This window comes from Orbicella faveolata, unplaced genomic scaffold, assembly GCF_042242905.1.
Source record: "Orbicella faveolata isolate gen_17 unplaced genomic scaffold, um_ofav_v1 contig_26, whole genome shotgun sequence".
NCBI lineage: Eukaryota > Metazoa > Cnidaria > Anthozoa > Scleractinia > Merulinidae > Orbicella > Orbicella faveolata.
The window spans coordinates 13,490,957-13,507,813 of record NW_028301554.1 but is presented as its reverse complement, the minus strand read 5'-3'; the positions used below and the strand labels follow the sequence as shown (position 1 = coordinate 13,507,813).

At 38.7% G+C, this 16,857-nt stretch overlaps 2 protein-coding genes across 3 annotated transcripts; both read right to left on the bottom strand.

Moving 5' to 3' along the window:
• Positions 1 to 17: 17 nt before the first annotated feature.
• On the bottom strand, positions 18 to 4,246 carry LOC110063236 (LITAF domain-containing protein-like). The gene is made up of 2 exons (XM_020770195.2): positions 3,723 to 4,246; positions 18 to 760 (listed from the first exon to the last, which is right to left on the bottom strand). Exons 1-2 carry the CDS (start codon positions 3,956 to 3,958, stop codon positions 589 to 591), a joined length of 408 nt encoding a protein of 135 aa, XP_020625854.2. The 5' UTR covers positions 3,959 to 4,246; the 3' UTR covers positions 18 to 588.
• Positions 4,247 to 5,980: 1,734 nt separating this feature from the next.
• Positions 5,981 to 16,801, bottom strand: LOC110063322 (peptidyl-prolyl cis-trans isomerase FKBP8-like). Of its 2 annotated transcripts, none has more exons than XM_020770296.2 (11): positions 16,071 to 16,801; positions 14,438 to 14,585; positions 12,225 to 12,312; positions 11,612 to 11,731; positions 11,034 to 11,108; positions 10,160 to 10,193; positions 9,709 to 9,765; positions 9,542 to 9,631; positions 9,103 to 9,180; positions 8,019 to 8,156; positions 5,981 to 6,808 (listed from the first exon to the last, which is right to left on the bottom strand). In XM_020770296.2, the coding sequence occupies exons 1-11, from the start codon at positions 16,731 to 16,733 to the stop codon at positions 6,725 to 6,727; spliced, it is 1,575 nt and encodes a 524-aa protein (XP_020625955.1). In that variant the 5' UTR covers positions 16,734 to 16,801; the 3' UTR covers positions 5,981 to 6,724. The 2 variants fall into 2 exon arrangements, with proteins under 2 accessions (XP_020625955.1, XP_020625956.1); XM_020770297.2 differs by having other exon boundaries at positions 8,019 to 8,144; positions 16,071 to 16,799.
• Between the last annotated feature and the right edge of the window lie 56 nt (positions 16,802 to 16,857).

Sequence of the window (16,857 nt, the reverse complement as noted above, 5' to 3'; positions counted from 1 at the left end):
AGTCAGTAAAAACAATCTTCTCTTTTAAAACTGGTTTTATTATTATAAGTTTACAAGCTTTGAAAGTACAATTCTGTGTCCCCTGAAGATTCAGCTGATTTTCATTACACGCACATTTGACTACTTAAGAGAAATCATTCATAAACAAATCGCCCAGGTTTGTTTTTCTTTCGTCCCTTCACAAGCCTTAAGCGCGATATGAAATAAAATAATTCTAGATTGCGGAAAACGGGTGGTAAACACATCACAGTCTGTAAAGTCCGTTAAGGACTTATTGGCATGCCTGAAAAAAATATTTCCGAAATTACTTAGAGTCTTCAAGCTCAGAAATTTCTCTGTCGACGTGAAAAAAAGTAAGACAACTTTAACGTAACCCTTGGAATATCTGTTAGTCAAGGTATTCGGTGCATGAACTCTTTAGTCTCTACGGAAACGCTTCCTCTGTACAAAAAACACTCTCCAGTCGTTTGAACTAGTGCCAACCCAATTTTCCCTCGTTACGTTGTCCTTCATTAAAGAAGACAGTCTAGATAGAATCAAGCTAAACGTGCGTCCCGGCTCAAACTGTTTCAGTGTGGACACGCCAGGTTATCCTCTTGTGTAATTGTGTTGCGCTTGTCTATGTTTCTTCTTCTTGTTCCATATACGATCGACTCTAAAGCGACTATATTCACTAAGCTTGGCGCCGCACTTTGGGCAGGAATGAACGACGTTCTTGAGTCCATCCAATATGAATGGTATCCACATACAGCAGTAGCACCTGAAAAGAATATATCATTAAGAGTCAAGTTTTAGAAATTTCGAAACCGAGTCCATGCCCGGGGGGGGGGGTACTCTTTTATATGGGCTATATAGGTATGTGCAGCCCCAAAGGGTATGGTTTTTCAGCCGTTTTGGTTATAGATAGGGCATCGAATTTAGCTGATTTTGGCCATTTTGGTCATAAATAGGGTATGGTTTTTGCAGTCTAGCCTTGATATGGGGATGTTTTTAAGAAGAAGCCACTTTTTCATCATTATCGAAAAGAAAACCAACAAAAACCTTTGACAAATTATGCTTACGGTAATTTAACATTGGTATGAACTAGGGAACTAATTATAACGCAGGTCGGAAACAGGGTTTTGATTTAAGGGTTAAGTCATTAATAGGGTTTCGAATTTTTGGTCAGGTCATAAATAGGGTTGGGAATATTGCAGATTTTGGTCATAAATAAGGTAAGGGTTTTGGGAAGCGGGCCACACACCCCCACCCGATTTTTCCGGGGGTAGCCCCCCCGGGAGTCCATGTCTAGAGCATAACACGGCTTGCAGCGCACTTGTGTTTAACTTTAGAGTATGAGATATAGCTGTAGGAGAGTGAGATCTGCCGCACGTGAACTGCACGTGCCGGAATGTGTAGATGGCAAGAGACTACAGACCATGTTTGAAATCCCCTGGGGACGTAGCTAGACAAAAATTATGACTGAGACAAATGTCTATGGTTTAAATTCTCTTCCAAATATTTAGCAGTGTTTTACATTCCTCCTCCAAAAAAACAACAACAAAAAAGAAAAAAAATGACTAAGACAAATGCCTAGGTTTGCCTCATATTGGCTTCAACCCTTTTGGTGTTATCTTTCCACCAATTTTGTATTTATTGTTACTTTTTTTGTAGGGATGCGTTATTTATAAACAGAATAAAGATTAATCAATTTTAGATCCTCCAGGTGCGCTTGCTGAAGTTAGCTCCACCTCTCACTGAAAAGTCCCATCGGGGAAGTGTCAGTATACTATTGTTTGTGTTTTGATTTTGTTCAGGCAAGAGACCATTATCTCTTGGTTCATGCCAGCAAACAATTTTGTAACCTAACGAAAACCACTAATGCAAAACGCCACGATGCTAACCGGGGTTGCCTCACCAAAATGTTTCTTTTGCCTCAAAGGTCAAAATAGGTCACGTGACACCACCCCACAAGACTAATTGAAATTCCCAGAAACTTTATGCGGCATAACAATTAGCAAATGATAGCGTCATATTCAAGGTCAAGGTTTTGAATCGTGCGCGGTTGGTTTTTTTAAGAAATAATTTTTTGCTGTATAGCGACTGTAGAAACATTCTTGAAACCCTTAGCTTCAAGATTGTCCTTCGAGTCTCATGATCGCCCCCGAAAGTTTTTTTTTACGAGAAATAATTCGTTTTATCGGACGTCTTACAATGCAACAGCCCTTATCCTAGGAGATCCCGAGGCAGGAAGCTGGCGCAGAAAGAAGAGGACCTGGCAAAACTTGAAGCGAAGAACAGTGTCAAGGGCAGCTGAAAGAGTTCTTTTCGCCCAAGGTTTTCTAAAACTTCGTCATTACGGGTTCACTTGGTCTCGAATCAGCGAACTACCCCTTGGTCTCCGAAGAAGAACGGCCTCCAGTATTTGTGTTAATGTTAACCTGAAGGGTACAGTGTTCTTATACACTGAACACAAACTTGATAACAACCCTAAATCGATAACGTGATCCGGAGCCCAGAAGCTGATCAGGATACTATTAAAGGCCAAGGAGCCGTGAGTTGAATCTGAATTCGGAATTGCCTGCAGATACCTCGGCCCGGAGGAATACACAACCAATTTAATCGAATATATTTTACTTATCGTCTTCACTATTATATATGTATCTACAGCGTTTACAGAGAGTAAATTTCTTTTTAAAGACGTTTTCATCTAAGTTAATTTATTGTCAATACTCGTATACTTAACTCAAAAAGTACAGATTCCTCGAGACTTACTGGATATGTGCAAAATCTCAACCTCACATTTATAATTTTGTTAAGTGTGGCAAAGAAAGGGTAGAGAAAAATCTGCTTTTATCAACGGCAAATAAAAGAAGACATTTTCTGCGTATTTTTCTTCGCAATATCGGGAGCTTGAAAGAAAACAAAAAGAAACTAATTCAGCAGGTGGAGAAGCTGATGAAGTGATTGTGATGACTAACAATGGTCTGTTCTGTGACAGAACCACACGGGGTGTCCAAACCTTTATTACTCAATTATTATCTGAATAAAGTGTTTTGTCAACCATCAACATAACTGAGAGGTTTCAAGCCAAGATTGCAGCGAAATGATTGGCTCTTGTCGAGGTAAGATTCGTTTTAGATCGTGCGGCGCTTGTGGCACTAATTGATAAAGAGTGTTGTGTGTTCATATCGCGTCCAACAGATCGAAACACAGGGGAACGCAAGAACATAATGGAAGCGATCTTTTTATAAAAATTGTGGTTCTCTGTTTTGCCATCTCTGCATTTACGATTAACCTAATCAAGTCGGCAATGTTTATGCTGCACACAGTAAACACGTTTTGCAAAACAATCTTGTTTGATTCAAATTAAAATCGGTGAAGTCTGAAATATATTGTATCCCATTTCCATGAAAACAAAGGAACAAACTCATTTAATTTACCTGACTTTTGATCAGGAATTCTTCACGACCCGGTCGCCGATTAAAATTCGCCCGGCAAAGTCTATCAGATCTGATTAATTTAAATATTTCTGATTGATATAAATGAAAAAAAATCCATCGGCTTCTGCCAAACGCGCGGATGAAAAAAATTCCACGATACAGTTGTTTAGAAAACACCAAAATCTGGGAACAATTATATTTATAGCGACCTCTTGCAAACGAGTTTCGCTTCAAAATACAGTTAGTCACCCTCTCGGAAAAGACAGTTTAAACGAAATATTCAATTAAATGTATACTTACTGAAATATACAGAGACAAGCTGATGTCCAATATGTGTATTTTCCAGATTTGAAACTCGTCCGAGTCACTATTTTTTCATGGCAGTAAGGACATGTAATGTAGACTGGAACGTCTTCGAACGCCGTTTCAGCATCGGAAGATTCACCGCCATCTGCTCCCGCAGCTGCTGGTTTCGCGGATTCTTCGCTTTCACACGCTTTTTGCGACACCAGATGTATTCGTTCTTCGTCTGACATGTTTCAAATGAAACCCGAGAGAGAAAAAAAAAACACCTCGCTAAAAAATCGGAGACGCCGATTCAGATCTAAAAAAACTCTACTAATTCCCGACTACTCAGTTCTCAACTCTGTTTTGAAATTGTTACTTTAAACAACACGACATCGAAGTAGTTGATCGTATTTCTTATTCGTTACCTGTTGTTTAGTTTAGGATTTGCTATTGGCCACAACAACATCCGCGCCTCTTTGTTCCTCTATTATGAAGCGAATATTTTTCGCTTAACTTAAGCCAATCAGCAGAAATCATTTCATTCTTAAGACTCCGACATGACGATAATAAATGTTGTTTCAGAATTATTGAAATAACAATATTTTATACGCTACATACAAATTAGATAAGTGCGTCTGAACGATTTAGCAAAAGAAAAATTGTATAATCAAAACTTATCATTGTAAATATTTTGGACTGTCTAAAATTTACTTCCGAGAACCACTGTTTTCAGCAGTATAATCTAAAGAATCTTATATACAATACATTCTATGATCTTTGCTGTTGTATAAAAACTATAAATGAATTAACTCGGAGTTGTGCTCCATAGATGAGAGATGGAAGATGACCCAAGAAGTCACAGGGAGAAAAACAGAATAGATATTTACTTACGTGTCTCTGAGAATAAATAAAACATTAAATCTGATACATACAGTTTATTTGTATTAGATTCTAACCGGGAAACTGCTATACAGCCGCCCAAAAAAAGGGTTGTTTGATTCTCTAGCAGATTAAATTTTTTATTACAATCGTTTCTCTAGCTAAATGGATTAGCAAGCCTTAGCGCTTGCTTAGTAGAGGCCATGCGGTTTTGTGGTCTTGAAGATTTATAACTACAATAAATTACTTCAATAAGACAACACTTGCAGTCCTGGATTGATTGGTATTGTTTATGTTAATCTCACCTTTTCATGTATTTTATGAAAGGTCTTCGAACGACAGTAAAGAAAATTTAAGGGTGAACAAGCTAAATTATAAATTTAAGGATTTGTGTGATGTTGGGGAATCGGATTCATAAATAACGATACACTGTGCTTTCGAAAAAAAAGAGGGAACAGGCCAACAACAGCCGATCATGAAAACGAAATGATTTAAAAACTCCACCTTATGAAAATCGAAGTGAGATTGTTAATGCTCGAGACCAGAAAAAACGGGGAATGCGATCATGTGCTAAAATTTCGCATATAAACCACTTTAACTGCAAACTTTACATTTACTGAAGACATAACAAGAGATTTATAGATATAGACCGCTCCTATTGTTATGAATATTGCACTTCAGCTCAGTATAACGCCCTTCAATTGTCTAGTGATAGCGCCACTTCGTCCCTGGGGCCCGTTTCTCGAAAGACCCAGAAACTTTTCGGGCCCGCAGAGCTATCTTTAATTAATCTGTATCTAAAAACAGAGAGGTGTATACGCCTGAAACTTCTTGTATGAAGAGAACCTCTGTTCATATTAAGAATATGTGAATAAAACAGCTCTGTAACCATAAAGTTTGAGATTTTGCTATGGCTTTCCGGGTGCGAAAACATTTCGGGACCTTCAAAAAACGGACCCAAGGCCAGACCTTCCTTTGACATGCGCGGTGTGCGTTTGTTTTTTTTTTCCCTCAAACTTCGCCTTCAATGCCTTTTTTTCGAGGACGAGGCAACCTGGGGAGACTGGGTTCTACAAACCATTATCGCATTCAGATTCTCCCGGTTCTCTTACTCAACCGGAGTGCCCATGCAGACAAGAACCTTGACCGTTGTTAGAATATACCTTTTGTTGAATGAGAAACACTGCGAAGTATACCCAACTTGCGGGCGGATGGGACTTGTCTCCACACAGATAGTCCGAGAGCTTAAATAAACGTAATTATAAGTAGAAACTGACTTTCAATTCACCTTATTCTGTACGTAACATCGCTTCCTTAATCACGGAATACATAACAAAAAAACACAGCTGTTAAATAATTCGACGCCGGGTAATTAAAGAAATACACGAGAATAACATATACAACTCAACTTTATTGTTGCGGGAAAAAAGCTGAGCCGCATCAAAGGGGGAGGAGCCGATACCGAAACCGTCCTCTCTTCCCCCCCCCCCCCCCCCCCGTGATGCGGCCACAGGGTGGGAAGGGGTGGGTGAAAACAAAATGACTACAATACAGACGATGGCAAACTAACTGACATAACAGATTAGTCTCTTAAGCACGAGTTCACAGCACAGTCAATAATTAACTATTGGAGCTCCGTATGGAAAGTTGTTACTTTCAAATTTTCATACACTCACGGGTATATGAATGAATAATTTTATGAATTTTAGGTGGTCTGTAATGGGAAAACAAACCACTCAAGATAAAAAGGTCTATAGCAACTGGGTTCCTCGCGCGCACAAAATTTTTTTAATTATTTTACTAGCAGCAGGATTAAAAGTTTCCTGTGCAGCCATTGTTTATGTTCTTATACAGAGCTTTGCCTGCATATCGGGCACCAGCGTTACTATAAAGCGCGAGTCACCAGAATTTTCCTCGCGCGCACTCACTCATTTTCCTCGCGTGCGCGTCCATAACTCGCGCCACTTACTTTTGCAAAATCCTTTTGCAATGCCACTTTCGAGGGTTGCGCGCCATACATAAACAGCTGCGCAGGAGACTAAATAAATGATACATATGATCATTTAACAAGAGGACCTACGCGCTATTATTAACTATATATCGCTAGACTATCGAGAAGCTATGCTTCAATTGCTTCAATGTCTGCTGAGGTAGACAGCGATCAGAATTCCTCCAAGAGCGACAACTGTGGCTCCAAACACAAGCTGCCATCCGAGAAGCTGCAAAGTAAAACATAAAACCATCACGACAGTTCCGTCACACTTATTTTTGAAGAAAAAAAATAATAAGATTAACGTAGCGAGCACGTCAAGTTGACGTTTCGAGTGTCAGGCCTAGAGTGGCTCATGCTCGAAACTTCAGTGATACAGCTGTAAATTAATTTCAACATGGATGTTAGCCTGCGAACAGGCTCCCAGAGAAGACGGAAAATATAAATTCGGCGAGCGCGAAATCAAAAATGAGCGAAGCGATCGGGGCGGGACAGGGGAGCCTGCGGACTTTGTTTTTGATGTGCCTATCCGCCCTGGGTGATTAGCCTGTAACAAATCAGTCAATGAGGTAATTGGACCTGTCAAGAAGCCACATTTTCTGTACTTGTAAACAGTTCTAATCGACCTAATCAAACAGCCGGGCCCGGCGCCCGGCCCGGCGTCATAATATAGAGTGCAAGTAAGCATGTTCACGGAATATTTCAAACTTTGTCCCTCCAGAGCTAATACTTAGAGAGCTTAAAACATATTTTGCAATACTGAAATGAGCCTAAATAAATTATAAGCACATGATAGAGGTGTCAAACTCAGCAAAGCGACATGCAAATAACAGCGGAAAGTCCGGAAACCATGCCTTTGACCTCTAAAACAAATTTGCTATAGCACAGCCAAACGGCTTCTACTTAAAATTCCTCTTCATAACAGAGCATAAAGTACCCTTCATAACCACTTGTGAAATGACGAAAGATCGAGAGACCGCAATTAAAAGAGAACGGCAAATGCAGAATTGCCACGAACTGTGGGAGTCGTGTAGGGCGGTCAACCGCAGTTTACAGAGACCTGTCAAATGTTTATCTCAAAGATGTCAACAATCAGCGATTTAGCCAATCATATCACGATACCAGGAGCTGGTATCATAGAACAGCGGCATCAATAGAATGTCTACAGGCTCCCTCGCTTCGTTCGGGCTCACCGGGAGCCTGTTCGCAGGTTACATGGATATCCAATATCAAAGATGTACCTATGGTAATGGTGCTACTCTCTTATTTTTAAAGGTATGGGGCTTGGCGTACGAACGTACGGACGCACAGTCACGTGACAACCAAAATTTTGAGGTCCATGAGTTACCAACTTTTCTCAGGTATGGGGCTCCACTCGCACGCCTTCGGAGGGCAGGAGCTCCGCTATAATTTTAAGCTTTGAAGATTGCGGTACATACCGATCGGTTATTTTTCTTGCTCCCCTTGCCAGCCAGGTCTCCTACCATTCGTCGGTACATACTTCTTTCGCTGCGTTTCTCCGAGGCCAGTAATTGTTTCAAACGAGTGAGTTCTTTTCGAATTGTCTGAAAAGAAATCTACATTCTAATTTATACCCAATTCTAACCAAAGCTTAAACTAAAGCAGTTAAAAGCTGCTCAGAAATCCTTTGTACAGAAGCTCGAACCAACGTTTAATATCTACTTGAACTGCCTAACATGACAGGTTCCAATTTGGTAAACTTGGTTTTATTTAATTAAACATGACCAGAGTGAAGTGCGTGTTACTGAGTTTTCTGTTGAAGAGTTAAACATTAATTATGTTGGTGGAGATCCACGTGCAAGGGTCACTGTACTGGTCCAGGTTGCTCAAAGCACCAGGGTGTCTCACTTTTAATTAGTTTTAGTTTTGATTCCTCTTTGATTTATTCTTAACTTTACTTGAAATTAGCAAAAACAAGACAGGTAGAGCAATTTTGCTTTGACTGGCGTCACCGACCTATAACAAATGTTCAGATTATCCAGTGAACCAATCAAAGCTCCGCAAAACAAGTGCACGTCATCAGAGAAAAGTGCGGGAAAACGTGTGAACGAGTTATGATCGGCCCTGATCTCTATCTCTGATTGGTCATGACGTGGTCCTAAGCGTAGTAGAGTAAAACCAAAGCAACGCGGACTACTTTCGACACTCCACTGAAAATGGCTCTTATTCTTTGGTAAACGGGTCTTCCACCGGTCTTCAAACGAAATGTTATTTGGTTGCAGAGGATCAATGCGTGACGACCCTGGCCCTTCCCAACGAGGAAGATGGTGACTCTCCAAAGGCCGGTTAGCGGAAATCACACAAAGAAAGCCACATATGGTGGGAGAGTTGCATAACGGTGGGACAGAGATCCAAGCACAAGGTAAATCCGGCACGCTACTGTAAATAATCAGTAGCCGTTTCACAGGCTTCTCTGCACAATGCGCGCTAACAGCATGATCAGTATGTATAACAGTATGATTCAGGTTGATGTCCTGGAAGTACAGTGTTATTCTAACTTACTTGATTGCTGGGGTCCAACTGATCTGCCTTCTTGATAAGCTCTATAGCTTGATCTGTATCTCCACTAGCTGCTAAAACCTGGGTGTTTGAATTCAATATAATCTGAATTTTTATTCATATGATATAATATTTACTTTTACATTTACTTTTTCATTTATGTGGAATACCTGTGAATTAGCTGGTGTGCCATTTCATTATGTAATGTCACACCTGGATACAATAAACTTGTATTGATTGATTGATTATCATAGTATCTTCCTGATGAATTGGTCCGAGAAATGAGAAAGATTCATCACTATGGGATGAAAGGCTTCTTGTCAAGTTTAACGCTATTTTGGGCGACAAGTGGGGTGACTAGTGTGCCTCCACCCCTATAATCCCTGACCTTCAACTATTAACTACCATATGTAATTCAGTGGAATTTCACTGTTTACCCTACCTTGCCTTTCCTGAACAAAGCCTTTACATTATCAGGATCTACTTGTAAGACTTGAGAGCAAGACTTCTCTGCTGCAGGATAGGCTTTTATCTGGAACAATAAAACACGGAGTGGGCACTTTCTGTAAATCTGAAAGCATCCCATTTTGAATGTTAATGATTTGTTACCTTCAGCTGGGCAGCAGCCATGTTATTCCAGCATTTTACTCTCAAGCTTTGAACTTCCTATCAAGATATAACATAAAGTACTTGTCAGAAGATAACATCATGTGATAGAAGTCTCCAGCTCATAATCTAATTGTTAAATAGAAAAATTATCTACATTTGTGCTTTAATACAACATTTATTTTTATTAGTGTTTTATCAGATCACCCCAACAATTAGTTTGTGAATGAACCATTTCCACAACTGTGTGAAGGAAAACTAGCTAGGGTTAAAGGACAGAGTTTTCCAAGATTCTGAGAAACCATTTTTGAAATAAGTACACTGAAATACAATGTAAGTTTGGCACAGTGGAAGATGAACAGTATGGAGTTCATCCTATGGTAAATGAGTCATTGCAAAAGGAGCACATAATGTCTTGCAAATGAGATTTTATTACATTAAAATTGAAACAGACCTTAGATGTGGATGATCCCAGATATTTAATGGCTCTAAAAAACAAGATGAGAAAAAATAGATGAAATGTTGAAATATTTTGAACAAAATTAACAGCCTATTAACATAGATTCAAGGAATCTGCAAAAAAGAAAATATGGGTAAGAAAAGATTGGCTAACAGACTGACGATGCAAACATGTGTGAACATAGCCCAAGCATGATAGAAAATTTGGGAAAATTCAAAAGTATTTGAAACCCAAAATGCAGGACAATGCTTATGCAAGGATTTTTTAAGTGCCTATGAGATTAAAAATAATTGTTGCTTATTTGAAAGGCTTTTCAAAATAAAGAAGAATGGCATTTACCTTTTTGGGAATATCTTTCTTCGCTTTAGAGATATTTACGTTTTTGTATTATGCAAATGAGGGATAAGTAGTTCCACTTAAACAGTAAAACACTGAATCAAGAATATCTCTACAAATATTGGTCAGGAGCGGTATTCTTGGCAATGGCACAACAGGTGTCATTGTTTCTTTTGTGATGTGCATTTCTGATGATAAATTTAAAGAACACTGCTCTAATATTTCTCGACATATTCTTGATTGAGTGTTGTACTGTCTTTTTGGATCACTTATAAATGACGTCATCACTTTCCTCATTTGCATAATACAAAAATGTAAATGAATCTCTACAACTAAAAAAGATATTCCAAAAAGGAAAGCACCATTCTTCTCTATTTTAAAAAGCCTTTCAAATAAGCAGCAATTGCTTTTTATTTCATAGGCAAAACTGTGTTTAAGTGGACTTGTGCAAAGAACTTATGTGTAGTTACACAAATTCAATTTATGAAAATGAAGTGGTACTGTAATTATTTTAATCATGTAACAATTATACCTTTGATAACTGTTAATGGCCCCGGCATAGTCTCCTGCCGTATACAAATTATTACCCATTTCTCTCTTCTTCTCTCTGAAAACAAAACATGCAATGCTTACTTCCACTGTGTTTAGAAACAATAAAAAATGTTACAGCATATATGGCATATATATATGTGGTAATTCTTTAAGAAGTTCTTGAAATAAACATACTGTAATATTATTGTAAGAGTAAGAAAAGAAATGTATTGTAATATTGTGTAGTTAATTATAGTTTAATTGATTGTGTTTTGTTTGTATAATGTAAGAAGTAACAGCTAGATGTAGATAACTTCAAGCAAAAATAAAAAAAATCTAGTGTAAGTGATGTAATGTAAGTTTAGTCCTGTGAAAATGTGTATTAAATAAATGTTGCTGTTGTTGTTGTTGTTGTTTTTTTAAAAAGAGTACCCAGTTGACTGTCCAGGTTCAAACTGCAGCTTCTTTTAAACAAGGATGACAAATTTGGTTCCACCTTCCTAGTCAATGGTCATCAAATCATTTCATGTCACTAGCAGATTTAATCATTGCATATTAGGATCAATGTTCACACTTTACCCAATGGTCATTCTTTCTTCATCACTCATAGTATTGATATTAGGACCATCTCGAACTGCTAGCAATTGTATTTCGTAAGTCAGCTTAGCATCAGGGGGAATGGGTGGATTTGCGTCTGGTCTGAAAAGAGAGAAAAGTACTCTAAATTCTTGCCTGCTTTAAATCATCAATCATATAAACTGCTAATAAATCAAGTTTATTTTTTAATGTTTCACTTTAATAGAACAGTCGTTTGGTTATTGAGTTATGGATAAAATGGGTACAACTTCACAGTGCACTGTGGTTCAATGATCCAATGTTGATTGGATGTTAGCTCAAAGGTTTGCAAATTTAACTCATATAAATTTTGCTCATCAAAATTGCCAAGTTACAGTTTTCTCTTTTCGTACATAAATAGCCTGTGATTAGGGTCCCTTCTGGGTTTAGGGAGCAAAAATTCAGGGAGTAACTAAAGCGAGTCAAGTATCAGCCAATAGAACACTCAAACTCATGGTCTTATTGCTGAATACATAATTTTTTTTCTCAAGATCTGTCCTTAAAATAATGGTATTAGACAAACTATTCATTGCTGTCAGAAGATATACAAAACCAATTAAAGAAAATATAGACATACTTTCCTGTTTTTCCATAAGCATATCTGGCATCTGTAACAAGTTCACAAACTTCATCCAGCTCTGTGAGAGCTAAAGCTAAATCAAAGGCTGAAAACAAAAGACGCCTCTTTCAAGACATTGACAACCCACACACTATAAGGTCAACTGAAATACAATACTGCTACCACAATCATAGCAAAAGAACCATCAACACCCACAGGTAAGCCCAATGCAGTCCAATGCAGGGTTAATTTCCAGCATTGAATTATTTATGCACCTGGATAGAGTAAAGGGTTTTGCCGAAGAACACAATGACCCCAGCCGGGGTTCTGAGCCAGGCTGCTACATCCAGAGTCCAGTGCACTAAAAATGTGCGGTGTGTAGCCAGGCATGTTAAAAATTGGTAAAAAAGGAAAGGAATTAAATGGTTGTCACTGGCTAAAAATATGGTTATCGGATGTTTCGGCCACTACTGTTGCCTTCTTCAGCAAAAGATGGAAAATGCAAATGTTAAACGGTGTCCTGCTAGAATATGTAATAGATGTGTGATAAAACTAAATGAGCAATAGTCTCTAGAGTATTCTTAATGAGTGTAAAAATTCTTAATGCCATTGTACACGTGCGGTAGCGCTATGTGTTCGTTTATAGCGTTCCTGTCTTGCAAGGAATGCCAAGCTTCAAGAATTAGTCTTTGTTTCCATACTGATGATCTGTCGACAATTTCAACGTTCTCCAAATCTATTTGGTGACCGTTGAGCACATGGTGTTTGGCCAATAAAGAGTTTTTGTCCAATGTTGCTATAGCCTTTGCGTGTTCTTTCATACGTGTTTTTAACGCGCGTGATGACTGACCAACATAAACACAGTCACAATCTTTACATTTGATCTTGTAAACAATGCCTCTGGAAGCCTCTTTCTCGATCTTGTCTTTAGGTTTTTTGAGTATGTTCGAGATGGTACGAATAGGTTTATGGGCGACCTTGATATTGAAACCTGGAAGAACGTTTGCGACTCTTTCAGAAAAACCTTTGGCGTAGGGGAGGATGACAAAACCACGATGGTCGGTATCATTCGTTTCTTGTTGTCTACTCAGTTGGCGGCCATTGTGAATGAAATTTGCAGGGTAGTTATTAGTGGCAAGGGCTACTAACACCGACCGTTACCTTGATTTCAAATCACACCACCATCCTCAGCATACACACTCGGTCGTGCGCACTCTCATGGATCGTGCAAGGAACATTCCTTCCATGGAGGAGGAAGTTTCACGGGAAACTAAATGAGTAACGAAAGCCCTTGCCACTAATAACTACCCTGCAAATTTCATTCACAATGGCCGCCAATTGAGTAGACAACAAGAAACGAATGATACCAACCATCGTGGTTTTGTCATCCTCCCCTACGCCAAAGGTTTCTCTGAAAGAGTCGCAAACGTTCTTCCAGGTTTCAATATCAAGGTCGCCCATAAACCTATTCGTACCATCTCGAACATACTCAAAAAACCTAAAGACAAGATCGAGAAAGAGGCTTCCAGAGGCATTGTTTACAAGATCAAATGTAAAGATTGTGACTGTGTTTATGTTGGTCAGTCATCACGCGCGTTAAAAACACGTATGAAAGAACACGCAAAGGCTATAGCAACATTGGACAAAAACTCTTTATTGGCCAAACACCATATGCTCAACGGTCACCAAATAGATTTGGAGAACGTTGAAATTGTCGACAGATCATCAGTATGGAAACAAAGACTAATTCTTGAAGCTTGGCATTCCTTGCGAGACAGGAACGCTATAAACGAACACATAGCGTTACCGAACGTGTACAATGGCATTAAGAATTTTTACACTCATTAAGAATACTCTAGAGACTATTGCTCATTTAGTTTTATCACACACCTATTACATATTCTAGCAGGACACCGTTTAACATTTGCATTTTCCATCTTTTGCTGAAGAAGGCAACAGTAGTGGCCGAAATGTCCGATAACCATATTTTTAGCCAGTGACAACCATTTAATTCCTTTCCTTTTTTACCAATTTCCAGTGCACTAACCGGGAGGATTCTGTGTCTTCCCTGTATTCAACCCATCCAAGTGAGCAGCACTTATATTTTAAGTCACTTTGAAAACTATTTCTGAATTTCCACACCACTGGAAAGCAGTAATTAACGTTTGTGATATGATGGCTTCAAACTAAGGTAAGCAAAATGAATGTAGCATCATTGGTGTACACAATACCTTGAATAACCTCTCCTTCTCCAAGGATAAATTCGAGACTGCTGTTCCAATCAACACCTGTCCCATCCTCTGTACGGCCAGCAACCTGTATAGTAACACGTTGCCCCTTGTCTGGCCGAGTATCCTGACCCTTTCCTTGACGTAACACCTGCGCAAAAGGTAAGACACAGTTACTTAAAAATTTGTCGTCTAGACTGTACACTTCCCAAAATAATGTTAACATTTGTCATTATACCCTTATTTGTTGCCTGAGGGGGTCTCAAAGTTTACTTTACAGTCCAATCTGTATTTACCTTTAACTTGGAAGAGTTTTAGCATTTCTGTTGTTTAATGAACAGATAATAAAATCTTTGTTTTGAGGATATGGTTATTCATATCATTTGTTGTAAATTGTTTGTCTCTTAAATTTCTCTTACCTGAATCACAAATCTGGGATAGCAAACTAAATAAACCATTACTTTTTTAATCATTTTCACTTTGGTTATTTTTTACTTGTTTGTATATTTTTTCTAAGTTTGTAAAACGCCATGAACTTAGGATATGTGCGCTAGCTATATAAGTACAATTATTATTATTATTATTATTATTATTATTATTTTGTAAATTCTTTAATATACAAACTTGTAACAATTCAAGAAAAAATAATCCTTAATTCAAAATGATGCTTCATGCTACAAGTTTTTGACATTTTAACTAGTAGAGTCAGAATTCCTGGTAAATCGGAGAGAAAATTGACTAGAAAGTGTTAACAAGTCACCACAGGACACCTTAGAAGTCTTCAGAAATACTTATATGTTTTAACACTGCACCACTAAAATCTATTGCATTTAACCCAGAAAGAGATGCCCGTTGTCACTAATGTGTTAATGTGTGGTTAGCATATAAACCTAGACCATAGAGGATCTAAAGACACATGCCGTATACTATAACACAACAGCATTTTTTGAGAACACATGATAAAATTAATGTAGACGCCCACCAATGGATTGCATTTTCTGCATTTGTCATATGTTTTTAAGCGTTCATTATTCAGCTTCAACCCCATCCTTATCTTGTTCATTCCCTTCCCTGTGAGTGTCTCCCCCCTCTATATCCCTCCACACCTCCTGGGTGCTTCCTGAGTACAAAACTAACATTTTTTCCAAATATTTCGCAGTTCCTGACACCTTGGAAATCTTACCCCAGTCTCTTTTCCTCTACCTCCCACAAAGTTTCCACCTGCTCACTTGCAGGTTCCACTCCTCCACTCCCCTACCCCCTTCCTAATAAATCAAAGCATGAATTTTGCACAGGTCACACCAAGATCTTCAGCATGGATATTCCCCTTTTAACTATGATGTTTCAACATTTTCTTAATCTTTGGTGTAAGCTTCTCATGGACTGTACTTTGGCCAATAATGAAAACCGAGAATATAGCTACTTGTTCAGGGGTTTCATTAATGTTTTCAGCAGGAGGACAACTGGTTTCCACAGACAGGCAAAACTTTTTGAAATGAAATTCTTTATGAGAAAAACTTTCCTCCAGATGGCCACACCAGGTGGGCAAAATAATTATCCTAGCCAGTCAATTTGCACAGTGCAGCCCTTAATGAAACCCCTGCTTGGTACAAAGATTTGTGTCTGTTGAAATTACCCTTTTCTTGAGTAGCCCATTCCCTAAAATATCCATCCAAGTGTCCTGAGATTGATCAGAATCTTTTTCTTCGCCTTCACTCTCTGATGTTTCTCCTTCCCCTGTCACTTCACTCTTAATCTTCCTGTATTCATCCTTGCTCTTTCTGTCGGGTGATCTGTGACTTCCATGGTCATGTTCAACTGGTGAACTCTTGGGACTGCTATTAATTTCAGACTGGGTGTGGGAAAGCTCCGGTGGATTTGCTTCTTGTTGGTTTTCCTTGGTACTAGCAGCACTCTCTTCCTGATCAATATTATCAGAGAGCAAATTTTCGCGTTTCTCTGATTCTAAGGAAACCCTATTCGGTGTTTCTGTTGTAGACTGTTCCTGTGTTGTCAATTCATTTAATTTATTACTACTCGTTTCCCTCGTTTCACTTTTTTCTCCACTTGAAACTGGATCTAACATGTCCGTTCCATTTTCCACTTCCAAAGATGTGTGTTCATCAGCTGGCTTTTGTTCTCGACTCTCGTTCTCGATAAAACTTGTCTTTTCACCTACAAAGTTATCTTCACTCGTTATAGATTTTTTCACATTATTTTCTTCTGGTGAAGTCGTAATATCATTTAGTTGGGAGCTTTTAGCCGCAAGAGGTTCACTAATATTGCGTGAGTCCTCCATGTTGAATTTGACTACACTCCGTCCAAGGCTTCTCGCTGTTATAAACACAACCACAGGACACTAAGCTATATAAGAGCAGCCCACGACACCTATAAATTTTTCTGATTTTTGGCTAGAACGATGC

What these genes read in the sequence shown, in the direction of transcription:
- LOC110063236 (XM_020770195.2), bottom strand. Translation starts at nt 3,958, where the DNA reads ATGTCAGACGAAGAACGAATACATCTGGTGTCGCAAAAAGCGTGTGAA. An exon ending in GCTTGTCTCTGTATATTTCA is followed by an intron (nt 761 to 3,722) that starts GTAAGTATACAT and finishes TATTCTTTTCAG; the next exon opens with GTGCTACTGCTGTATGTGGA.
- LOC110063322 (XM_020770296.2), bottom strand. Translation starts at nt 16,733, where the DNA reads ATGGAGGACTCACGCAATATTAGTGAACCTCTTGCGGCTAAAAGCTCC. An exon ending in GCCATTAACAGTTATCAAAG is followed by an intron (nt 10,194 to 11,033) that starts GTATAATTGTTA and finishes CTTGTTTTTTAG; the next exon opens with AGCCATTAAATATCTGGGAT. An exon ending in TGGGATCATCCACATCTAAG is followed by an intron (nt 9,766 to 10,159) that starts GTCTGTTTCAAT and finishes ATATCTTGATAG; the next exon opens with GAAGTTCAAAGCTTGAGAGT.